The sequence below is a fragment of the Poecilia reticulata genome, linkage group LG5 (assembly GCF_000633615.1).
Source record: "Poecilia reticulata strain Guanapo linkage group LG5, Guppy_female_1.0+MT, whole genome shotgun sequence".
Classification (NCBI taxonomy): Eukaryota; Metazoa; Chordata; class Actinopteri; order Cyprinodontiformes; family Poeciliidae; genus Poecilia; species Poecilia reticulata.
This window is the reverse complement of record NC_024335.1, coordinates 30,554,082-30,580,873: the sequence shown is the minus strand read 5'-3', so window position 1 is coordinate 30,580,873 and position 26,792 is coordinate 30,554,082. Positions and strand designations below refer to the sequence as shown.

Below are 26,792 nucleotides of genomic sequence, written 5' to 3'. Positions count from 1 at the left end.
GCTTGCATTCACCAGGAGGCCTTTCCCCTCCCTACTTAGACGATTAATCAGACAGCAATTATGCAGGGTAATTGGCATTCGATGTTAAAAAATGGCCCCGGGATGATAAACTGATGATATTTGCAGCACGGTTGCTTCCGCTGGTGTCCTCCTTGCTGCCTTGCGTTCCCAGCAGAGTCAGATCTATTAACTCTGAACCTCTGGGACAGAACGGAGCAGAACCTGGAGGTCATTTTCTGAGTTAAGCCTTCAGTTTGAGTCACAAGTGACGCGAAGCCCTATTAATAGTTGAAACAGGGAACATGGGGAAACAATCTAGACACAATTGTTCAATTTTCACTCAACACATTCCCTCTTTGTCCCTCAGGGACAAAGAGGGAATATTCCCTCTTTGTCCCTCAGGGACAAAGAGGGAATATGTTCTGATACTCAATTTCCCCACCTACTGGAAGAACGAGGGTACTGCAGAATTACAGAATCAAAATCTGAACAACTCCACCTCATCCTTCTCATCACAAAGTACTTGTGAAAACAGTTTAAGGACATTTGTAGAAGAATGAACCCCTTTAAAGGGACAGTATTATGTATTTTCATAGTGACATTTTATATCTCTATCAAGTAGCTATGTTACCTTCAGTTGTTGTAAAAAATATAAATATTCAGTTGTAAAAATAGGCTGCACAGTGGCGCAGTTGGTAGAGCTGTTGCCTTGCAGCAAGAAGGTTCTGGGTTCAATTCCTGGCCCCGGTCTTTCTGCATGGAGTTTGCATGTTCTCCCTATGCATGCGTGGGTTTTCTCCGGGTACTCCAGTTTCCTCCCACAGTCCAAAAACATGACTGTCAGGTTAATTGGTCTCTCTAAATTGTACCTAGGTGTGTGTGTGTGTGCATGGTTGTTTGTCTCTGTGTTGCCCTGCGACAGACTGGCGACCCGGTCCAGGGTGAACCCCGCCTCTCGCCCAGAACGTTAGCTGGAGATAGGCACCAGCAACCCTCCTGACCCCACTAAGGGACAAGGGTGTACAGAAAATGGATGGATGGACAGTTGTAAAAATTATATAAAGAGAGAGAGAGAAATTTGACTTAGTAATTTAGCACCTTGAAATTGCTGTCTAACAAACTCCTGCTCTTTCTGAAACTTTTCCTTCAGGAAGTCAACACAACATGACTTTTCTATTAATTCTTTAACAACGTTTTTTTTTGTTTTTTTTTTACCAGCGTTACACTGAGAATTAGCTAGCATAATAAACTCAAGCTCTGCTGATGCGCAGTTCCACCAGGTATTTGCTAATTGCTGCTGGCTAGTCTGAAGGAGCTGACTCGGGTGAGGGCTGCTCTGTGACGCAGAAGGACAGAAGTTCGGAAACCGTGGCTCTCGGGAGGAGACACGCCTCGAAGGCAAAGATGGCTCCACCCAGGCTTTTTTGCGCAGCTGAATGGTTGCCATGGATATTAATAATTTCTCAAACACACATGAAAGAAACAAAGCAGCTTTGTTTTGATGTTTTTGATGAGGGGATAACATTAGAACTTGATGTAAAGCTGAAAAAAGTTTATTTTACATAATTTTGTCCCTTTAAGTGAGTGACTTATGTGTTGACACTTTAATCACAAAAGTCAGGATGACTACAGCGTGAAGTCATAGTGCTGACTGCTGCTGTGCCAGGCTCGAGACAACAAGAGGCTGAGGAGAAACAGCCTGTATAATCACATGCAAAGGCAATGGGTGGTGTCAGAAGATATTCAGATGGTCTGTAATAGGATATAAGTGTATTAACTTGTGAAAGAATTCCTTCAGCTTTTTCTGCATTGTTGTCACGTTATGTTAAACTTCAGTTCATATTATTCAGATTTTTTGTGACAGAACAACAATACAAAGTTGTGCATAATTGTAAAGTAAGATGAAAAAGACTAAAAAATCTGGAAAGTGAAGTGAAAATTTGCGGTTAGGCCTGTGAGCCAATAACTCGTAGAATCGAGTTTGCTCCAATTTGCTCCATCAACAAATGCAAGTTTTTTCCGGCTGTCTCTATGAGCTTTTCACATCTTGAGATTGAAAGTTTTACCCTCTTTCCTCTTTGTAAACTAGCTCAGCCTCACGAAGGCTGTCTCCACTGGCAAAATTAATACATTTTCCAGCACGCCTGATGTTTATTGGTAAGCTACAAAATTGCTGTATGTTTTTGTTTCGTCTTGCCAAACTTTTTTTTTATTTAAGGTTTATAGGGCTTCTTTGCTACAGAAAAGATTTTTTTATGTTTACAATGAAAAACCAAGATGTCTAGATTTATGTGGCCTCTCTACATCTATTGTAGGTGGAGTACAGTACTTAATTTCCAACCTCAGCATTGAACTGTTTGGTTGAATGTGTTAGGGATTTGGATGAATACTTTATTCTGATGGGCTAAGTATGGATTTATCAACTTACGAAGCTAATTTTCAGTCTGTAGTTTCAGTAAGGCTTTTATGGAAGTAAATATGCTAATTTTTTTAACAAATGAAAATTACAACCTTGTACAAATAATGACAATGAAAATTCTTTAAGGTTAAAAATATATTCTGAATATATTTTAACACTGAAAAAGCAAATGCAGATATGCAACATTCAAATTTCAGAGGAATTTTTAATTCAAATTCTGATGGCACATATTTACTTCCACAGGCTTTGACCTACTGTTACAGATTCTAGGCTATTCCTGTTGTCCTTTCAGAACAAAACCATACATCCATCCATCCATCCATCCATCCATCCATCCATCCATCCATCCATCCATCCATCCATCCATCCATCCATCCATCCATCCATCCATCCATCCATCCATCCATCCATGTGAACTGGAAGAGTGAATATTTCCAGCACATCACGTTCCATTAAACGTTGTTTAGATTCTTAAACTCTTTTTGAGTCTGAGGCTCACGTAAACAAACAGCAGATATAGTTGAGCCGCTCCGTCCCACTGCCGCTCCTGTAACTTGTTTTAGCTGAATCAGGTGGTCTGTGATCTGCAGCTTTGCAGAGGAAGACGTTCCCCATGTTCATGTGTGTATGTGTGTGTTTTCCTGCCTCGTAGTTTCACTTTGTTTTTTGTTTTTTTTGCCATGTCAGTTCTATCTGCTGGCGCAGACAAAAGCAATTATTTTTAGTGCTGCCTCACAACACAACGGGTGGGAATGTCTGGTCTGCTCTGCTCAGGAAATCGGCCCCACACCCTGTACAGACAATGACATTTAAACGCTGAAATAAAATGGGGAGGGGGAAGGTGGAGAAACGTTGTCATTTACGGAGACGTAACGTACAAACACCCTCTGCAATTCGACCGCTAAATGTGTTGGGTGTAGAAGTCTGGACGTTTGTTTTTGTGCGGTCAGTGTTTGAGTTTTTTTTCTTCTTCTTCTTTATTAAATGTGGAGGGGCAGACGGAGATTTTGCGGCAGTGGGCCTCTTGGTTCTGTTCTGTCCTGCCCTCCCCTGCACTCTGAGGCAGTGTTTTGGACCGGGGCCCAGGACCGAGCCTAAGGCGCACTACTCCGCTCCAGCCTCTCCAGAGCGCCGACTCACACTGACATTACATCAGCTAGGGAGACATAGTAGACCAGTGTGTGGATGCTCCTTGCAGCTTGTTGCTTCAAAGCCAAACAAAGCGGTCCGTGGATTGACTTGTTCCTGAAGACATCATGAGATCCTGTTGCTAGAGGGGTAGACGCAGTCCGGCCAAGAGAGGAGACTACAGGGGGGCAGGCATGGCCGTGCGCATCATACGTGGACTGGAAGACCTGGTGGCGTCGGGGAGCCAGCTCGTCTGGAGCCTGGCGCACGAGACGCTGAGGACATGGTACAGTCGTGGGCTGATCCCATGCAGGCACCTCTTGGAGTCCTGGTTCAGGATAGGAAAATGCTACCAGGTAACGTTCACCTCTTAGGGCAAGAAAATTGTGACAAGCATCTTTTTTAGTTTTGTCACAAATTACGTTCTTATTGCTTAACTTTTCTCGAATCAGCCGCTGTTTTTTATTCTTCTTTTTTTCTGTTCTGGCTCATAATTGTGTGCTGTGTTTGTTGTTATGAGGACCAGGCTTCCTCCGGTTGAGTCACAAAACCAGATTTTTCTTTTTTTTTTCTTTTTAACAAGAGTCCCTCTGCCTTGCACATATGGCAGTCATTTGAAAAGCAGCACGAAATGTTGTTTGATCTCACTGTCTGCAAGGCTGAAGAGGGGAACTTTGAAACGCGTCGATCCTGAAACACCTGACCTGAGAGTAAAGAGCTCTCTCTGTTTCGTTCTTAATCGTGTGACAAAACCATCATCACATAGTCTAAGAACTTTCCCAGCATGTTGCCTGCTAAAAGCACCACCTGAAACTGCATATCATGAAGGTGTTTGTTTTACAACAGGATAAATTAAAAGTAGGGATTAGGGAATTTAAGAAATCTCTTACAATATTTCTATGAAGAGGTCGGGAATCAGTGGCTCTTGACGTGTCTGCTTAATTTGGTCCCCTTAAAACTTGTTTCCTCTGAGCAGTACGGCACAGGTTTGCTTGGTAGGTAAGCTATTTGTTGGTCCGCAATATTCCGGAGAGCGTTGAACTATCACTGACGCACTGATATGTCTCGTTCTTGTGGCAAACATCGACGTTTTATTGCTCCCTAATCAATAGACTGTGTTGTGACACCAGTAGCTCCACCCTAACCATACAGTACCATCGTCATATGGATCTACAGCTGAACTGGGTATGGAATAGGTTGGTTGTATTGGCCACTTTTACAACAGAAACTGACAAAATAGCATACAAAACAGCACTGACTGGTGCCTTGCCTACCACTTACTGGAAACTGGTCATAAGAATGTATTCTGTATGTTCAGTTAACAGTTTAGACCCCAAGCATCACCAGTAATCAGTGAGGTACCCCAAGGCTCTCTCCGAGGCCTTCTTTTGTTTATTATATTAATTAGTCATTTGTATGTTAATTAACTTTGCAAGTGTAATAAAAATTTTGATTATTCTTCTAAATGTCTTTTTTTTACATTAGTTTTTGCTTCCCATGGTAAAGTATGTAATAAAATAATTAAAACTTCTTCTATGTACCATAAAGGAAAAACCCAAACTGCTGATTGGTTAATCTGCACAGGAACCCAGCTACAGAACAATCACCTTTTTACATTATGTTTTAGCCTGCTGAGTGATTCTAGAGTAATGTGGTGAAATCACATAAATTAATGATGTTCTGCAGTACATGACAAGCTGGCAAAAAACAAGAAAATATATGTATGATATAATTAATAATGATTTAAATAATAAAAAAATACATTTAGTTTGTGTTTAATTAAAATAAAAATACATTTATTAATTTATATTCATGTTTATCAAAACATTCGCAAGCTTAAATATCAATTTTGGGACTTTTTAAATGATTGAATTTTGGCACTTGTTGCTTTCCATACACACAGCAGTCCTAGTTTTTGGTATTTTAGGCTTCTGTGACATGTCTAGGTTTAAGTTCCAAATGCCATGGGCTGAAGCTTCCTTTCACAGTCGAGGTTCCACAGCACTATCTCCATTTCATTCTTAGCCTCTCGCTTACCTCCAGCTACAGATCCTGTTCGCAGGTGCAGCGGCGAGAACGATGCTTTGTAGCTTTGTAACGAGTGCATTAACGTTCAACAGCCTCCAAATATTACCTGTCGGAGCTGTTCTAGCTGTAACTTCCACTAGCAAAGGTACACAACAGGTCTCTGACAGAAACTGTTGAGTTTGTTACCGCCCTTAGATCAGAGGACACAGACGAGCGGTCCGGCTGTACCTGCAGCTTTAGGTGTGTTGCTCAGCTGAAACTCGCTATGCGGTTTCTTTACATCAAAGTGATGGAGGCAGTCTGAGCCAGAGTGGAGGCACACGTTGTCTACTTGAGTTTCTCTACAACATTTATTGCACAAAGATATTCCCCTCTACTGAAAGGACAATTTGAAAGAAAAATAACAGGAAAGGTTTCATGTAGCTTAAATGTTAGGCTTATATTCTTCTTCACCAACAGACCTATTTGGAAAACAAACAATATTCTTGACCATAATATGATAATGTGACCCAGTCTCACCCATAGGAAAAATATCTGGTTATAAGTTAAATAACCTGCTAGTGGAACTAGTATTCAATATTAAGGCATTATTTACTTAAAACAAGGTCCTATATCTTGTTAAAAAGTTTCTTGTGAGTTTTGTTTTATTTCAAGAATACTAAAATAGTTGCTCTAGAAACTTGGTAAGTGTAAGTGTAAGACACTACAAAACACAAAAGACTTCTACAGTGTTTCACAGCCTCTCACAGGCTTTCCTCCAAGATATCCAGGATAGGTATTTAGCTCCATCCATTTTTAGAGAATCAGCTCTAAAGAACCAGAGCTGATTCTTTAGTCCATCAGCTCTGGTCAGCTTTCCTGTACCCTGCTAAAGAAAAGCATCCTCACATAAAAAATTACGTTTCACCATCGAGATCGGGTGCTCTGTGCAGTGCTAGTTTTCTGCCATGTTTTGCATTTTGGGAAGATTTTAAACTTTCAAGAAGCATTCTTAATGGCTTTTTTTATGACACTCTACCATAAAGGGCAAATTTATAGAGTGCAGAATGAATTCATTGCAGTTGGGATAATTTTAGAGTCTCAGAGTGAAGGGGTAAGTTTTTTTAAAAAAGTTGTCTTTGGTAGTCGCCACGTCATTTTTTATGTGCTACTTTGTGTTGATTTATCGCATAAAATTGTGCGTACAAATAAAATATCTTGCTATTTGTGGTTATTATGTGACAACATCTGGAAAGGTTCAGTTGGTGTGAATATTTTCACAACTGTATGCTTAGTAACAGCAGCTCGCAATTCTGAGTCACAAAATGACTTTGAAAACGCTTTGTTGCTAGCGATTAGCTTGAAATTATTCTGTTGACTCATGACCTTTGTCTCCTTCTCCAAGAGTAGATAGAGGCTATTAGTTTCCATTTAGGTTTTTTGTTCTTGCTCATTTTATTAGACACATTTTCTTGCCTCCTGTGAAACACAAGAGTTAAAGCTTAGGAGCTCTCAGCCTGTGAAGCTATCCGAGCTAACAGTTAGCATCATGCTAACTTGGCGTGACCGTGACCTCTGTCGTGTTGTCGAACGCTGCTCGCAGAGACGTCTTTCGTTGCGGTTCAGGGCAGTAAAAACAACAACAAAGTGGGAAAGCAGCTTGTGCTGCTGTTAAAAGTGAAATGACAGCGTTGCTATGGCACTTAAAACACACTCTGGGAAGATTAAGCTTACAAAATAACAATTAACAGGGCGTCCTCTGGCCTTGTGGTTGAAGTAGCTGGACTTCAATGTAGCCATGACTTTCCAGCACTAAAAACCAATTAGCTTAACACTGTGTTTTTCACTGACGTCAGAGAATTAACAGACCCAGCGCACACATTCAGAGACGGCAGACAGCTTTATGAGCACCTAACGAAAATAAAATTTGCCTAAGAAAATATTTATAAACAGCAGGCCAGAGATCTTTGATGGTGGTTGACGTAGACCCATAGGCAGAGAGACAGAGATGTGGCGTAGCAATGAAAATAATAATGAAAACCAAAAGTTACAGACAGCCAGACGAACATAAACAAAACTGGAACTGGATTAAACAGGAGGAACCAGCAAGGAGCGTCAGCAGGAGAAGGGTTTAAATACTGTGAGGGTGAATGCTGAAACAAAATACACTGCTCAAAAAAAATAAAGGGAACACGTAAACAACACAATATAACTCCAAGTAAATCAAACTTCTGTGAAATCAAACTGTCCACTTAGGAAGCAACACTGATTGACAACGGGGACCCTCGTCGGGTCAATCAGTGTTGCTTCCTAAGTGGACAGTTTGATTTCACAGAAGTTTGATTTACTTGGAGTTATATTGTGTTGTTTAAGTGTTCCCTTTATTTTTTTGAGCAGTATATTTGGACTGATGAGCAGGAAGCAGATTGAGGAGAAAGAGAGAGAGTGAGAGAAAGAAGAAGTGACAGGGGAGCAACAGAAGACACACTGGGGACTAGGAAATGAATCTAACATTAACAAACGACTAAACATAAGAAACATATTAAAACTAGAGTAACTAAGAGGACTAGACACAACAAATAAACTGGAATCACTAAGAAAGCACGGAATCACCTTCATTTATGAAGCTATAGTCAATTTCTTCAGAGACAACATGAAGTTAGTAAACCTACAATGCAGCAGTTCATACTTGCTGATGTATAGGACTATCTAATAATGTACTGTAATTTGCCTTAGAAAAATATTTTTTCTTTAGTGGACAGGCCACTGAAACTGACTCCTGTCCCGGGACCCACATCCTGTTAAATCTGGTCCTGTGTGGGTGGGTGAATGGATGGATGGATGGATGGATGGATGGATGGATGGATGGATGGATGGATGGATGGATGGATGGATGGATGGATGGATGGATGGATGGATGGATGNGATGGATGGATGGATGGATGGATGGATGGATGGATGGATGGATGGATGGATGGATGGATGGATGGATGGATGGATGGATGGATGGATGGAAAAGTGTAGTCATAGGACTTGATTTAATGACATCTGCTGGTTGGTTTGACTTGTTTTACTTTGATCAGAGGTCATAATTCGTCATATAAGTTTGACTGTCCAACATGGGCAAGATTTCAGCATTTTAATGACTAATTTGCTTCCTATTGCATCAAAAATCTGTAACTGCCCACAGAACTGATATGCAGTGTTTTTGTAAACAGATGTAAAAAGTTTTGTTTACAGGAATAAATGTAAGGTAGAAAGGGACAAAATGGAAATGCATGGATATGAATCGACCTGGATCCCAGTAAATTGTGGCAGAGTGTAACCTAAAACTTTTAATTGCCGACAGTACAATGGAAATCCAGTGAATCACTGGAGCAGGATGGCGTTGTGTTTCCGTTTTGCCTCTTAGCAAGAGGACGACGATGAAAATGTATGAAATCGACTTGTGATCCGGAAGACAAGTATCTCATTTTTGAGGTTTAAAAGATTTAAAACCAAATCTCTAGAGAAAACCAGGGATTACTTTATAGAAATGATCTCAGTGGATTATTTTATTTTTTTTGCACTTCCTTTATAGATGACCGAAGGTCGTGTGTGTCAGATTCACCTCCTCGACGGCAGGAAGCTGGAGCTGCTGGTTCAGGTATACAGCTTCGCACTTTTGGTTCTTTTTCAGGGGAAATGGTTTGGTTGACCGGGACTTTAGCTCTCTCACACATGCCGATCTGTTTTCCTTCCTTTGTTTTCTGCTTCCCTTTTATTTTGCCCCCGGACCGTGCAGCCGAAGCTGTTGTCTCGGGAGCTGCTGGACCTGGTGGCGTCTCACTTCAACCTGAAGGAGAAGGAATACTTCGGCTTGTGCTTCGTAGACGACAAGTGAGTTGGTTTATCGCATTTGAAATGATACCAGTAGGGCATTTGAATTTCCTTTAATCAGAAACGGGAAAGAGGAAGGAGGCTGAGGTAGCAGCGTAGTGTGATATGTGATCTATTATTTTATTGCTGCTCAGTGGCCACAGTAACTGGCTCCAGCTGGATCGTAAAGTGCTTGATCATGCCTTCTCCAAGACATCGGGGCCACTGGAAATCAAGTTTCTTGTGAGGTGAGTGTTATTACTCTCAGAGCTTGCCAAATGTGAACCAATTGGATGTTTAGGCAAAAAAGATGTGCCGTTCTGTTCGTCAAAAAACTCTGAGCACAGTAGTACAGTAGTGTAGAGACTGTGATGAAATCAGGTTCACCTTCAGAGTAGATTGCAGTGACGTGAGCCACATGGTGAGCTGCAGACTTATTTCTATTCTTTGAACTTTATGATAGCCCAACGCAAAATATGGTTTTCAACTCTCTTTTTTTACATATAGAAGTTTGAAAAGTGTGGTGGAAGAATCAGCAGGACAAGTTTGTTCTCCCCAAAAATTTGGCTTTTTTTTCTACAATAGTATCAAAAAACAAAAACAACAGCAACAAAAAACTAACACTGCGCACTACCCTGAGCACAGCATTCCTATTTTGGAAACTGACTGTGGCAGCACTTTGACTTGGTGTCGAACTGAGAAAAAGAGAATGGAGCAACAACTTAAAAGAGTTGAGTTAGTTTATTACATGTAATTGAATTAAGTTTGACCAACCTAATTTATTCTTGTTTGTTTAAACAACAACTTAATAAATTATGTATGTTTACTTGGGTAAACTTAATTTGTCTACTTGAAACAAAGCTTACTGGTTTACTTTTTTCACTGTGTAACCCCAATAAAGTACTTTGGGATGACAGACATGTGATTTACACAAAAAAATGGCACAATATAAAGAAAAAAAATACAAATATGGATGGACATATGAGTAAATAACTATATAAAGTTTGAAATTTATGAAGGTGTCTCATACTTTTTTTTTAAATGGTCAAAAATATATGAATCCCTTTTTAGATCAACTCCCTAAACCTACTCCTTTTGTTTACAAGTGCCAGTAAACAAGGTAGTGCTCCTTTGAGATCAGTAACATCCATCAACCAGCAGGTGGCGGTGATGTAGCACAATGAATGTCTTCCTGTTAGATTCCCAAACAATGCGGCCAGATTTAAACAAGATGATCTGTGGATCTGTGAATAAACACTTGCACATAGATGAAAACTGGGCTTTTATTTATTAATTTTTGTTGTTGTTTTGCTGATAAAAATAAAATTATCTTTGCAGGTTTTATGTTGAGAAGATCACCTTGCTGAAAGAGAATACGACCGTGGAACTTTTCTTCTTAAACGCTAAATCTTTAGTGTGTAATGTAAGTGATTTAAAGCAGTGTGATATGTATCTGTTATGTTTGTTTAATGTGGAATATTTTTTAATTAAATGTCATTGTGCTAACAATCTTCTTGGGTGGGCGCCCTGTGAAATTATTAATAATTTGTTATTCATGAGAATGCCAATGGGTTTATTAACTAACAGTGGCATTAAGCAAAAAAACAACAGAAAAAATGTTGCACAACACAAACACAAGAAAAATTAACCCCACACACTTAAACCCAACTGATGAATTTGTGCTCTCGGGGTAGAAGCTGAGTAGTTTTATCGAACTATTGGTAAAAATTATGACCATGCTTTTTGGGCTAGCCAAGAGATAAAAAGAAGGATCATCATTCTTTACAAACCGCCATTTTGAACTAATCAACAACTTCATGACACTTCACTGAGCTCCTTCCACAAGATGATATAATATGGTGAGATAGGAAAATAATGCTGTCCAATAGTAAGTAGGTTGTGTTAATGATGTTGAGTTTGTCCAATTAGCACTACATTAAACGTTTGCTTCCTAAACCTAAATGTGGCCAAGTTAGCACAAGTTATCATTAACAACATTCAGTAAGACTTTGGATTCTTTGACCTTGTCTGTCAACAAAAGTCATATTAGATATGTTGGTTACATTTTTTCCCAATATGGTTATTTCCCTTGAGAATTAAATAAAAAACATTTAAAATATTACTTGTTTTATTATTCCTGGATGGTTATAGTTTTTTAAAGCCATTCTTCAGTTATAAAATTTCAATGGACGTCTTTCACTTCCAAATTATCTATAGACCTTTGGGAAGTGAAGTTACCAATTTATTTCGAACATGACATAAGTACAAAATGACACACATGAACTAGATATATATTTTTATACTACAATTATCTTAACATGCTCAAAAGGAGCAGGAAGAAGTAAGAAACTTGTGGACTCCTACCAAATAAACTCATACAAAATTTTAAGATGGAACTTCATTATTAAATAATTAAGCATTTGTCTCAGGAATTGCTCTTTAAAAAGTGTTTACAAAGTTTCTCAAAATTACTAAATACTACGCTTTCTTGTTGCAATTGGGTGCTGCATTTAAGGTTCGAGAGATTTTATAGTAGTTTGCTTTTTTTAAGTAAGTAAAGTAGAAAGTAAAGATTACGCTCTAAAGTCTGAAAGGTACAACAATATAAGCTTTAGAAAGTTAAGAGGAAAGGCAAGTAAACGTTTCTGGTTTGGATTGTCGATAATTAATCCTTAGTAAGTGGAAATAAAACTTTTACGAGACGCACGTGAAGGCAGCATGAGATCAAACGTTGTAGGGTGTGCAGTTTTTTTTCGCGGGGAGAGCTGACTGGTCACCATGGGAGACGGAGACTGTTGAACCTGCTTAGGGACCGTACCACTTTACCGAGGGGGCTTTAACTCTGAGCAGAACCTTAAACTAGTCCGTCTGTCCTGCATTGTGGATTTTATTTTTTATTTATAATTCCAAGATAACTCAGAAGAAGAGAAGAGACAGTTAAGACCTCTTCATAGCCGCATGAAACACCGAAATGTTCCTGCCGCGGTGGTTCAGTCGGTAACGGTGGGACCGAGGTACGGTCTCGAAGTATGGGACGGGAGGGTTTTCTCTCGAGTCAAGTGTTTGAGACAGTCAGCGCTGTGTGTGTGTTTTTAAAAAGCTTGTTGTTTTTCCTGACAGGAAACCATTGAAGTGGAGAGCGAACATGTTTTCAAGTTAGCCGCTTTCGCATTGCAGGTAAGAGAGTTGTTTTTCTTGTCGCAGCCTCTCTTGGTTGTAATGTCATTCACCCCCTTCAATGTGAAAGAGGACGGGCGAAACATTTGAAAACGTTTGTCTGTTGGGGGTCTATAGTCGGTTAACTCCCTCTCACAGGACTTGGAGCTATACCTTTAGAAAAAAAGGATAGGAAAACACAACTTGTGTAATGTATATTTAAATATCCAGCCATTTGTGGATATTTCTGCTGGTATTTAACATTAACGCTTGAGCTTTTTACTGGCAAAGTGCTGTTTAATCCTGTCTTCACTCACTGAATTATTCCTATTTTTTTAAAGGAGGCCAAAGGAGATTATTCCAGGTAAGAAATTCTTATTTTTCCCTCTCATAACTTTAAAAGCATTTACAGCCACGTTTCATTTGTATTAAACAAAGTATGAATAAGTTTTCCTGTTAAATAAGCATGTTACCTTTAATTAGGCAAAAGGTTTCCTGTGCAGTGTTGATTTAGTTTTTTTAAGACTATGTGCAAACAAAAACTATTGACATATGCTGTTAATCAAAAGGATTACAGAGTTGAGACAAAAGCCCTGCACAATTTTCAATGCATTTGTACATGTAGTGTATAAGGAAGCAGTGTTTGGCTATCTGTTAATGTACAACCTTACTGACTCAGATTTCATTGTAGCTTAAACCTGCGCTCAGTTAATAATTGCCTTAATTTTGGCTTGTGACATTGAGCCTTATCCCTTGTTGGCTCTCTGCCATCTATTTGTGGTCTACATAGTATGGACAGTGACTTATGAAAGTATTCACTCCCCTTGAAGTGTCTTCATTGTAAAAACTTACAGCATTTACAACCTCAAACCAGTGCATTTTAATATGATTTTTATGGGGTCAGTCAATGCAATGTAGTGCATTGTTACAAAGTGGAAGAAAATTGGATAAAATGTATAATTTTAACAAGGCCTTTTTAAAAGCATCGTTTGGTGATGGACTGAGTGTAGCCTGCATATATATTTGGTTTTCTACAATCAGCTCCAGGGTGAAAAATCTATGAGATGGCAGCATCATGCTGTGGGGATTCTTTTCTTTAGTACAGACAGGACGTGTGGTCAGGATTCATGGGAAGCTTGTTAGAGCTTGATAAAGGGCCATCTTGGAAAAAACCCAGTTAGATCAGTGGTGCCAAAGTTGGTCCTTGGGAGCTGGCATCCTGTGTGTTTTAGTTCTCTCTCTGGTGGTAGAAACAACCTTCTCAGCATGTGAGTGTTGGTCTTATTGCTCTAATGAGCCTTCATTTGATCCAGGTGAGTTAAACCAGGGAGAGAACGAAAACATGCAGGATGCCTGCCCTTCAGGACTCACTTTGGGCACCACTGGGTTAGAGGTTGCAAAAGTATTCAAGACTGAAGTAGTCGCTCAGCAATAAACCAATTCATTGAATGATAAATTAAAAGAAGCTCGACAATTTCTATCCTAGTGATTAATATTTTTTGATGGGCAATTTCATTCATGATTTCGGTTGTGTGTGATTTACATTTCTGTTTTACTTTGGTGTTTCTGATCCTTTTTTAGTTTTTGTATATTTAAAATATTTTCAAATTCCAGTTTACAAAATTAAACTTTATTGATCTATGAGATGGCAATTTTGTAGCATAATGTGATTGTCGTTACATCACTTGAAAATGGTAATATTAAAAGCAATATTAATGTTTATTGTAATAATTTGGTAATATTATGGTAATATTACCATAAAATGGTAATATTAAAAGCAATATTAATGTTTATTGTAATAATTTCAAGGACAATGTCTAGTAAAATTTGTTATCATGACTGGCCTAGTTGTCGCGTTCAAATTTGTACTTAAGAAAAATTTCACATTCATTGAACACTACTTTGCCTTGGTTAAAACTTTAGAGATTTGTTGTTTAAAATGACAAAATGTGAAAGGGTGTTGAGGGTTACAAAGAATGAATAAAAATGTCAATTTCTAGATGTTCTTATAGAAAAAAATAAATAAATCTGCAGCTGTGAAACCAAAACTTGCTTCTACATTGTGTTTCCTCAGGGACCACATGAGTTATAAATGCACATCCCACCTTCAACATGTGGAGTCCAGTCAATTGATTTCAATACGTTGCGGTTGCATAGCCTCTTACTAAATGCCACATACAGTTTAGGAGACACGTGTCTGGACAAAAAAGACAATGTGTGCATGATTTGGTTGATGACACTGGTGTTAGAGTCCGTATCAAACCTCCACAGCCTGTTCAGTAATGGTGATGTTTTCACAGTTGACCGGCTGATAATGTTTGGTGTTTTTTTTCTTTTGCCAATCATAGAAGTGAAGGGCATTATCTGGCATTCGTAAACAGTGATCAGGCTGATCAGCTGAACCCGTGTTGTCTCTCTGCCTCAGAAGGCTTCTGTATTCATTATGCAAACACAAGCATTTGTCCATGGCAAGGAATGTTGTGCACGTAGCCGCGAGTGGCGAAATGTGCAAAAGTGAAAATGCAGTTTGTCCTCTTGTTACACTATCGCCTTTTGTTCTCCTGCAAAGAGGAAAAATCTTGGCAGCATCTGCTTGTGCTCATTAAACAAGCACAACTGAGCTGGTGAGTAGTTAGTATGCATCCCTGTAGTGTGTTCACTCAGCGTTTTTTTAATTTTTTTAAGTAAAATCCTCAGTTCCAAAGGTTCACCCTGTAATGGCCGAACTTTCACTTCATGTGGGAGTCGGGATGGGCCGCACTTTGTCCAGACTCTGAAAACACAATAAAAGATGAGACGCCAAGTGTTCTGGTAAAATTCATTAGGGCGTGGTTCCATCCAAACCAAAGCTGTTGTTGGCTTTTTAATGTTGTTCTTTGCATGAAATTATTTAGGTTTTAGACTAACACAAATCACATACATACAAACACATTCCTCTGAGAGGGATGGAAAAGTAAATATGGTTTTCAATAGTGTTCTGTCCCCTTTAATCCAATGCAGCTAATTGCTAGCAGATTGCCAAAATGTGGCTTTTACGGAAGATTGGAAAGAGGAAGTCCAGTTTACACAATAAACATGTAGGAGACGGTCATCTGAGCAGATTGAGACCAAAATGTAACTCTTTGGTTGACATGGAAGACTTTCTTTGTGTAGGAAAACTAACTTAAAAAGCTGCTCAGAGTTGAAGAGGAATGGTTGGAGCCTGAGATAAGAACCGTGAACAAACAGCCAGATCTGCAACATTATGCTTTAGATCACTGGTCTGCAACTTTAACTACACAAAGAGCCATTTCTACCTGCCCTCAGTCCAGCCAAATAAAACTCATTTACAGTGTTTTATTGTTAAAGTTTTGAAAAAAAACTCAAACTTCATTTCTGATCAATAGAAAATGTGTTGTAATTTGTATTTCTAGTTTTTGGTTCTAAAAATTGAAAACCTTTCCAAAAAGACTATGGATAAATTTGTTTCTATGGGAAAGTTGATACAGTTGTAACAAAAGCGTAGATCTAGTTCAGTGGTTCTTAACCAGTTTTGAGGTCCCGAACCTACCAGTTTTATATGCGCATTCACTGAACCCTTCTATAGTGATAAATAAAATATGATTTCCACCCCGTTCCCCCAAATTCAAGACATAGGGGTGACTCAACTAGAGTCTAGTTGGGTCACCCCATGATCACTAAGTCTTCTTAAAAGATAGAGTCTGTGTTTTCAGCAAAGTTGAGCTGACTGTCCAGGAACGACCCAAATTTGCCACAGTTTCAACAGGTTGGCCATCAAGAGAAACTGGAACCACTTTAAGGTCTTGTTTAGATCATTTAATTAGCTCTACATTCTTAAGAGAATCCATCCATCCATTTTCTATACACCCTTGTCCCTTAGTGGGGTCGGGAGGGTTGCTAGTGTCTATCTCCAGCTAGCGTACCGGGCGAGAGGTGGGGTTCACCCTGGACAGGTCGCCAGTCTGTCGCAGGGCATTCTTAAGAGTGAAAGATTTCTAATAAATAATGCAGACTTTGCGGTATTCTGATTTAGTCATGTAATTATATTAGTTGTGTTATCACCCCACGCCACTAGAGGCAGTACCAACCTCGAAAAGATGCGACTAAGGAGCAGATTTAGAAGTACACCGAAAGCTACAGAATTTGGTAAAAACTGTGAGCTTTGCTGAAGTAATTAAAGACACAAGTTCAAATCCATGCTGAGAGTGGAGCTCCTTCAATCAGTGCTCCTCCGCAGCACTGATTGGCTAAGCAATGTAACATGACCCTCTGCATTAAGTGATAGCAAAGCGGGGCGCGTCATCACGACTTTACACAAGTGTGTCTTTACCTCTGCGGCAGAGGCTCCGCCAAACCCCTGAGACCGACTCATCGAACCCCTGGGGTTCAATCGAACCCAGGTTAAGAACCACTGATCTAGTTTCTTGTTAAGAAAGAAGGATTCTCATGTCTTCTTCTGACATGAGAATCCTTCATGTCAGAAGAAGACATAAAGGATTCTCATGTCTTCTTGTAACTCTAGCACCAAGAACTACTTCCTTCAGTAGTTCTTGGTGCAGCGCCACCACAGGCCGAGGGGGGGAACAACTTCTTCAATTAGTTTGGATTGTTTGATACAGCAGCAGCTGAAAATGTAGCAAATGTTGCAGTTTTGGTTCCCAATCAAACCAAGTGTACTGGACTATCTGATTTGAAAACACCCGTCGGGTCAATCTGTCCCATGAAAAAACTGGGAAAAGTAAACATACATTTGTTAATATAGATATATTTAAAAAAATATTAGTTATCAGTTTTAGGTAAAGTTTTTAAGAGCCATTGTGGAAAGTCCAAAGAGTCGCAGATTGCAGATCAAAACCTATTCATGTTAGACTTACAGCAGCATTTAAAGTGAAAGGCTGGTCTTCAAAGTGTTGACTCAGTAGTGTTGAATACAATCAAATTCCACAATTTTCAGACTTTTATTTGTAAAAGCTTTGAAAGCCATCATTTTCATTTTCTTGCAATTCATAATTACATGCTACTTTGGTGTGGCCTGTTAGATAAAAGCCCAATAAAATCCTGACTGAGCTACATCAGGATTGTTGCAATACTTTGTTGCCTAGCAGCAAGAAAGTCCTAGGTTAGAATCCTGGCCTCAGGTTTTTATGCAACGAGTTAGCAGATAGAGGATGAACTGGATTATAATATACCTGCACACATTGCTGGACAATAAATCTGCAGCAGTATACCAATCAATATAATATCAATAGAAAATTTGTTTGAATATTCAATAATTTCACTGACCTCCGTTCCAGAACCACACAGCATTCTGGGGGATGTAGGCTGAAGAAAGGCTTTAGGCGCTCAACTTCTCACAGCCAGTTAAGCAATGTGGGTGGCATCAACTAACTCACTCACTCTTTGGTTACCTAGCAACAACCTGTTGAGTAATTTGCAAAGCTGCAGTTTCAGATTTTGCCACCGTGCATCATAACTGCTTAAATATAAAAAACATCAGATATTTAAAACAAAATAATAATCAATTATTGATATGAAACGCTTACATTCTGATTTGTCTTTCAGCCATAAGGTAATAGTTTCTACCATATAATCTCTTATTTGCCTTTAAAAAAAACCGTTGACTAGGTCAAAATAATGTTTTTCTTGGATCCTCTTACTTCAGGAAACAACACTGTCCTGTGGAAGCGTTTTTCACTCTCGTCAGTGATCATCTTTTATCCCGACTTCTTGTGAAAACGGACCCAGTAAATTCCCCGTGAATCATCCAGTCTAAATACGACTCCCCTACCCCGTATCCACGGCGGTTCCTACAGCAGGAGATTAGCTGTGGAGGAGTCGTGGAGGTCTCCTTTGCCTTAAGAGGGATGAGTCAGACCCACTGTCCAATTGCAGACAAGTTGGCGTCGAGAGGCCCGACTGTAGTCGCCTTATTGTTGTGGTGCGGCCCAACACCCCCCACTCTAGACCCCCCAAACCCAACCCTCCTCCCTGCTGTGGGGCTGAATTAATGCACCGCCAGGTTGCTCATTGTTCTTTATCTGCATTGTCTTCCGGTGCTTTACTTATTTACACTTTACTGCTATTGGTTTCACCACCTGCCGCTGTAATCCACAGCTGAGTGCAACATGCTGCAGTCCCTTCCGTGGGGGTTGCTTTAAGGGACCGGGGAAAATGTAGGAAAACACAGGACTGATTGATGCCTTTAATTAAGCTGTAAGAGCAACCAGGGAATTTTTTTTTCTTATTCATGTATAATTGTACTCGCTCTCAAATATAGGCTTCAGAAGTTTGTTTGTCCCTACACACACACACACACACACACACACACACATATATATATATATATATATATATATATATATATATAATACTGCTTGTGATTTGAAATTATCTTCAGTAATTCACAGTTTCCCACACATGCACTGGCATTCCACCCAGTTCTTGTCCACAGTTCTATTCGCAGGTGTGGCCTGTAATTAGTGGCTCATTCACATCAACCAGCTCTCTCATTGTGCTCCCTCTGGAGTCCCCCATGCTTCCCCCAACCAAGGCCTGTGGAAGAGCTGACACATGAGCATTATCTCTCCCACCCTGGGTAGACTGCGCTGGGCCGGGCCGGCCCCGCCGCACCGGGCGTAGCAATCGCCCCCATGCTGCTGGAAGATAACAGACGTAGTAATGAATTCCAGACTGCTGACGCAGCAAACTCTGCCGCGGAGTAGATCACCCCAACAACGCCGGGGCCAGAGCGCCCCGTAAAAAACGCACGCCATCAAACAGGCAGCCAAGTGCCGTGGCAGCAAAACTCAGCCAACCAAGGAGAGGGAGCCGCAGGGGAGAGTGGCCTCAAGACTGCTTTTTGTTTAGTAAGCTAGTTCACATAACTGGATCATTATATCTCTGGTCGACCATGTTGGAGGCGATGCTAAATTACATCAATGGGAGATCAATTGAGGCTCATAAAGTGAGCTTCAGGTCATTCACCTTTTATAAAAACACTGGCTTGTTTTTCATGGTGGTCTGAGGAGGCAGCATGCAGTTGGTGTGGGTGGGAATGAGCTTGACTTGGTTGGACGTTATGCCACTTCACAGTTTCCTCTTAGTGGGGTAATGAATGTAAAATTTTATCACATTATGATGCACATTTAGTGCCATTTATGATAAAAACAACAATAAAATGTAAACTAAATTCAAGACGGTCACCTCTAGGGGGGAGTAAAAATTAGAGATGCATCGATCTTAATCTCTGTAAATTGAAAATACTTCTAGATGTGGCAGATCTGTTCAGGCTAATTCTATTTTTTGTGCTCTGAGCTAGAAAGAGCTCTAAATATACTTTACATATGTACAATTTCTAACTTCACTTTCTGAACCATTTGAAAAAAGGTTTGTTGAAGTTGATTTCTACATGTTTGACCAATATGTTCAATGGTTTATTTAACATTGGCCGTTATACTTCTAATTGCACTGACTGAACCAATTAAAGTTGTGTTTGTACATTTTTGTCCAAGCTTGTGAGACTATTTGTATATTTAAGTATGCTGTACTGGTGCAGAGTTTTCAAAAAGATTTTAAATTCAGTACATTTATGTCTGTTCATAAAAAACTAAAACATTTTAAATCAATTCAGCGCAGTTTTTCTGTATTGGATCGATATTGGCTGATACCAATACAGATATCTGTATTGGTATCAGAAGTGAAAAGAAGTGGATCGGTTCATCCCTAGTAAAAACATCGATTCGTCAATGCGTTGCAACAATTTTTTTTTTCAATTCAATATTAATTTGGGTGTACCTGTGAATCTCGCTATGTCATCTTTGTGTCACATATGAAACACCTGGATACAAAGTTGTGAAGTATTTAAAGGAATACAGAGTCAAATCTATTTGTGACCCAAAGAATTTAAATTGACTTGAATTGTGAGGTTTGTAACAATACCCTGCCCTAGTCTACAGGGATTTAAATCCATCATTGTTTACAGTCGGAGGCTTAGACAGACTGTCTCTAAAAATAAAACCTGTTACTAAAAGCACAGCTGACTGCATCGGTTACGTCACAGCTGTGGTGCTCATGAGCAACGCACAATAACTGCACTCCATCATATTTCGGAATGTAAACGCTGCATTCATTGACGCTGCATAAACAGTGTAAAAATAGTTAAATGACAACTAAATTTGTATCCCAGGCATACAACTACTTTCCCTTTTATTGTAACAGGAACTAATTCTTGTCATAAAAATGGTTTTGTCTCCTTGCAATGCTGAACATGCCATACATTTTAGTGTATTCCACTGAAATGCTATAAACAGATTTTTTTTTTGTGTGTGTGTGTGTGTGTGTGTGTGTAATTTTTATTTTGTTTAAGAAGAAACAAAACATAGTTCATAATATTTATTATGACACAAGGAATACAAATCAGATTACGTTCTTCCTGTAGAAGTGTCGGTGTTTTGTTCTTATTTTAGACCAGGGATGTCCAAACTGTGGTCAGGGGCCAATTAGGGCCCCAGAACTGATTTTGTGTGGCCCACCAGCACTGGTAGTTGAATCAACCAAATTTTTGTTAATTTATTAAACCCGGATAATAAATTTTTTTTGTATGCTTAGCTTATTGTAGAGGAGTAAAAAACACTATTACGATTTCTTGTGTGATATTTTAAGCCTTCTAGGTCTCTCACTAATAAATACTTGTTTATGGGTGCAGCTGGATAAATGCAGCTCTAGTTTAAAGCGCTTTGAGTGGCCGATTTGACTAGAAAAGATAAATTCAGGCCATTTACCATTTAGGCTGTACCACGCTCTTGATGATTTGCTCAGTTTATTAGCAAATACCGGATCTTTGAGGATTTCCAGGTGTCAGTTCCTTCACTTATTGTAGCCATCATTTGTAATGGCTCTCTGGCAGAGCAGAAAACAAATTGATATATTTTAGTCATTAAATTTTTATTGTCTCTTAAATACTTTTCACGGCACATAACATCAACAAGAAGAATATTACTGTGGAGAATCTACAGGCTTAAAAACCACTTCTCTTCATGTCCTTTGAGAGGCTCCTGAGTTAAAGCCTTTGCATGAGCCTTTGTAAATGAAGTCTGGCAAGACATGAGTAAGAGTCAAGTTTTGCCTTGGCAGCCAGTGCTTCTCTTTATATATCATAATAAAAAGATAAAAAAAACTAAATCTTGTCGATCCACCTGCCCACAAAGGTTCACAAGTAAGAGTTATTGCTGCCGTGCCTTAAGATGGCAAATCAAAGCCCTCTGAAAGTGGAACATGTGGAGAAAAGGTCTCGTTTTTGGACTGAGCTCTTTTGTGTAAAGGTTTACCTTTTGCTGTCCACATGTGCATGTCAGGCTCTTATTTTAGGATCATAAAAGGATGTGAAGTGCCTTTGACAGTAAAGGAAAACCTCCTGTAAATACTTAGCGCTTGTTGGCATGCCAAGATCAGTCGAGCGGGGATTTTTAAAGTTGTGTTAATGGGATTCTTCCTGCAAGTGAGGATGTAGAATAATATAATGTTAAAAAAAATGTTAAAAAAAATTGGAATAACATACAGGAATGGTGAAGTTTCTGTATATTTCTCCCCAGTGCTGAGACTACAGCATCGGACCTGAAGCAGCTACCAGTTCTCCCCACCAGAGTACTGAGGGAGCATCCATCGCTTAACTACTGGTAAGAAACCTGATCACGATTTCTCTTTATCAGCTACAATAAGCAGCATTCAGAATCCATTTCTAGTCTTCCTGAGTGAGTGGTTTAGAGCTGCAGCTAACAGTTATTTTAGTAATCGATTATTCTGACAATTTATTGAGCAATTGGACAAAAACAAACATGGCACATTCTGCAGATTTTTCATTTGACTGCCTGTTTGGTACAATATTAAAAGTACATGTTTTTCATCTTAAATGCAAAATGTATATTTTTTGTCCAGTTTTGGCTTAATTTCTGCTCTGAGGTTGTTCTTTTAGCAGTTTGGCATGTTTTAGAGTCTGATTATTTGATTACTAAATTAGTTGCTGATTATTTTCATAATCGATTCATCACAATTAATCCGATTAATTGTTTCAGTCCTACAGTGGTTTCTAATTTGTTATCCTATGGTCTTTCTTTGAGTGTGAGAGAACATGTCCAGTTGAGGATCATGGTGTTGGTAACGGCATCCATGTGTTGTCCTGAAACAATACAGATCCTCACCTTCTCTGTTAAAGCTCCAAAAGGCTGCTGAGTCAGCCTAAATGAACAGCCGAGCTGTTTTCGTGGTTAATAATACTGTTTTCCCTCTTGGTTTCTTGCACCTTAACAGCCACACAGAAACTCAAACTAGCTAGCTTATAGTTTGGTCAACTAGCTTGAAGCATTCAAGCCGAAGTGTGTTGTTGTCAGGGCTCATTCAGCTTTGAAGTGCTCAGGCATGTTGATTGGAAAAAGGTCGCATTTCTGAGCTCCTGCCTGGCAGTCACCGGTCAGGGCTGATCAGAGAGCTTCCAAGCCTGCGACCAAAACTGCAGATAACAGCAGCTGTCCCCTCACCCATATGACCTGAACTGCACCGCTATCAGCAGTTGCCACCATTTGAACCAGTCACCTTGGTTGTATTTGAAATGATTCTCAGTGCATAACTAAAAACAATACATGAGCCTGAAATTACGTAACTCAACAGAAGTACAGCACTTCCCTGATCACTAGTGTTTACTATAAATACTTGTTGGACATTATACGTCGCTCACAGCTGATACTATATCTCTCCACTCAGGAGGAGGAACTGTAATAAAATATCTTAAAGTAAATTATTTGGAGTTTTGAGTGTTGACACAAGTTAGTTGATTTGGACAAACTGAGTAGAATCTGTTTAGAAATGCTTTTTGTTGTGTATTTTTAGGGCTTTGTCTTGTAAGAATATTATAAAATTGTAATCTTACTGTAAAAGTGTCATAATAAATTGCTGCCATATTGTCTGCCTTTATGTTTGATATGACAGACAAAAAGCCACCGTAGCCCTTGCTGATAATCATCTTTGTCCAAACACTCCACTGTTGGTACCTCATAGGCCGATCATTAGCTTTAATCGAGATAAATTGTAGTGCAAGTTTATTTAATACATGTTTTATTTGTTTCAGATGTGAAAATTAAGTCGTGTATTTTTTCTATTAAAATTGAGTTGCACTGTCATCTACAGAAAGCCTTATGGATTAGTTATGACAGAAAGTTGAATTGACAACAAAATGTGACAGGGTGAGTAACGGCTGATTTGTTTCTGAGCAGCCCTGTCAACTCTGAGTTCATGCGGTGCCACGGCATGTCGTTACGTAACACTTGGAAGGTCACATCAACTTCCAATCAGGACCGTTAGAACGTTCATGAATTGCTGGAAACAGGATCGGGGATTTCTGCTCACTGGGTCTGTCTGAAGCCTTTACTTCATCAAGCTGCTATCAGCTGGTAAAGTTCTGCTCACCCGCTCAGCTATGAACACATACGTACACATGTGCTAAAGATGTGAGCATGTTTTCTCCAACATGCTCACAATAAAGCATTTCTACTTTATTGTTGGTATCTGCCAAATCATTTTAATGCTTACATCATGTAAGGCACAGCGCTTTGGGTTTATACGTGGTCCACATGCCTTGATAAACAAAGCCAAAATAGTTTTTGTTGTTTTGTAAAACTTACAGTTATGGTTTGTGCCTGATACATTTAAGAACAGCCATCTACTCATGCTGAGTTTAGGTTTGATACTTCATGCATGTCTGCTTTGAATGCTATAAAATGTATGTGCACAGAGTTGATAACATGACAGACAGGGAGCCATAGCAGCCAATACATCTTGTTTTTTAAAACTGTCATGTTGAATGGTGAAAACACTCACTAAAGTTAGTTGAAGTTACATATTTGTTTGGCCAAACCCAATAAAAATAAAAAAGATGACAATTGTGAATATTGTCAGTAATATTGTTTTAAAGATATTCAAAAAATATATCATATTATTTTTTTAACAATATTGTCAAAAAATATTGACAATATCGGCCAAAATCGGAATCGGCTGTTCAGGCTTTTTAAAGATGGACCATAACACTGCAATCGGTCAGAGACATTTAAAAAAATGCCCAAAGTGCTGTTTTGACCACATATTTCACAGGTCAAACTCCAGTCCTGGAGGGCCACTGCCCTGCAACTTTTAGATGTGCCTCTGCTGCACCACACCTGAATAGAATAATTAGGTCATTAGCAAGGCTTTGGATAACTTATCTACACAAGAAGGAGGTAATTAAGCCATTTCATTCCAGTGTTTTATACCTGTGGCACATCTAAAAACTCCAGGACAGCGGCCCTTGAGGACTGGAGTTTGACACCCCTGAAATTAATGACTAAACTCAATTGATTAGACATGAGAAATAGGCCAATAACTTAAAGGTGAAATTATTATAATCTAATCCTTTTAAACAGAAGCTTGTAGGTCAGGTTCCAGTTATAAAGTCGACAGAGAAGCAGGTCTCTGTGTTTACAAACCCGTTACTAGGAGGATGTTTTTGTTGTAAAGCGGCTGACTACACTCTGAACTTTAATTACATTTATTCATTAGACTGGGAGGTGCTGAGAGCTGCTGGTTGTCTGAGGCATTCCTCCGACTCTCCAATCCACTCCGCCGCCGTTGATTTGCAAGCCCGTCTCTCTGTTCTCCCTCTCACTGATATCAAGCAGATGCATCCTGGCAGCATCCTCATTGGGAATGAGTGGAGACATCACCATACGTCTACTTTTATTTTTATATCTGAGAGACTGCTCTGCGCTAATAAAAACTGATTATAGTGAGAAGTAAATGGGAGGCATTAGCATGGTTAGTAGATGAAAGTTATCAGCGGGCAAATGGGCTAGGCTGCATTTTCTGCATGAGCGGACTGAATGTGCTTCAAAGAAAGAGCCCTCGCATAACAGTCCCTCTGTGGCCACAATCTGTTACACTTGACGGATTATTCATTAAATGTTTTATCCCCTCATCCGCAGTGAGGAGAGAGTGACTGAACATTACAAGAAACTCAAGGGAGTGACCAGAGGACAAGCCATCGTAAAGTAAGTTTGGGAAACAAACAGAAAAGACTGTATGTGTGGTGAAGTCGGACAGTGTTGCCTCTGTCTGCCTCTCCTTAGAGTCTGCATGTGCTTGTACCTCTTTAACCTCATGTCTGCACTGTGGCGGCTGCAGTTAGAAGAGGTGGCTGTCAGCATGCCAGACTGTGTCATTAATTAGAAGGGCTGCTTCTATAGTAGGCAGCCTGCCAAGCCTTGGGAAGCATGGAAGTCCTCCATCGTGCTTTCCCTGGGACCAAATGATTTCTGTCCTTGAACTGATCAATGAACTCTCCCCCTCTGTCACAGCCCCCAAAGCAAATCGATCAGCTTGTCATTGTAAATGACTGCGGCCTCTCGACGGCTGGATCTTAAATCCCCGTCTGTCAGTTGTGGTACAGATATCAGGTGACAGTGATGAAGTGTAAGTAGCTGAATTTCTGTTAACCTATTCCTCTCTCGCTGTAGATATCTGGCCCTGGTGGAATCTCTGCCCACATACGGAGTTCATTATTACTCTGTGAAGGTAACAGCACTGCCTTAACACATACAGCAGTCCAAACTTTGAACAGTCATACATTATCTTGCAAAAGTATTCATATTAGCGATGCACCAATCCGATATTCATATCTGCATCGGTCCAGGTAGTGAAGAAAATTCTAGATCAGGTATCGGTGACAATGTCTTTTTTTTTTCTCTCCATGTAAGTTTACAATTTAAGAAAGTGGTGCCCACCATCGTTCTGTCCTTGCTAATGGGAAGCATCCCCACAGCCTGATGCTACCACCACCAAGTTTTAATGTGGGGTTCCAGATTAATTGCAGTTTTATCAGACTCCATTTTGAATGAACCCCAAAAGGTTTAAGACTTTTTTCATCTTCTACGTGTTTTTTTTTTTTTTTTCATATTTGGCAGTAAACTTATAAGTGAAAAATGCTATGACTTGTTTCTTCTGCCAGTCTGTCATAAAGACCAGATTTGCAGAGTGAACGACTCATCTGGTCTCTGTAGCTGAATTTGCAATTCTGAAACATCTGTACGAGCGTGGTTTAGTGAGTCTTAGGGAACGAAGTGATCCGCCTTTCCCCGACCAGACCTTATTAACTTAAGGTGTTTTAAAAAGATCAAACGGTGATGTTAAAATGTCTCTGTCAGCT

At 39.6% G+C, this 26,792-nt stretch overlaps 1 protein-coding gene across 5 annotated transcripts in view; it reads left to right on the top strand.

Moving 5' to 3' along the window:
* frmd4ba (FERM domain containing 4Ba) overlaps nt 1–26,792 on the top strand; it is a 58,938-nt gene that overhangs the window by 16,067 nt on the left and 16,079 nt on the right. Inside the window, exons 1-10 of one of the 5 annotated variants that reach the window (XM_008410465.2) lie at nt 3,358–3,903; nt 9,135–9,200; nt 9,339–9,433; nt 9,568–9,660; nt 10,751–10,835; nt 12,533–12,589; nt 12,910–12,932; nt 22,159–22,242; nt 25,573–25,638; nt 26,104–26,161. In XM_008410465.2, the coding sequence (XP_008408687.1) occupies nt 3,742–3,903; nt 9,135–9,200; nt 9,339–9,433; nt 9,568–9,660; nt 10,751–10,835; nt 12,533–12,589; nt 12,910–12,932; nt 22,159–22,242; nt 25,573–25,638; nt 26,104–26,161 (789 nt within the window). In that variant the 5' untranslated portion in view covers nt 3,358–3,741. Of the gene's footprint in view, nt 1–3,357; nt 3,904–9,134; nt 9,201–9,338; nt 9,434–9,567; nt 9,661–10,750; nt 10,836–12,532; nt 12,590–12,909; nt 12,933–22,158; nt 22,243–25,572; nt 25,639–26,103; nt 26,162–26,792 lie in introns of those variants that run through there. The other 4 variants (XM_008410468.2, XM_008410467.2, XM_008410466.2 and 1 more) reach the window with 4 other exon arrangements.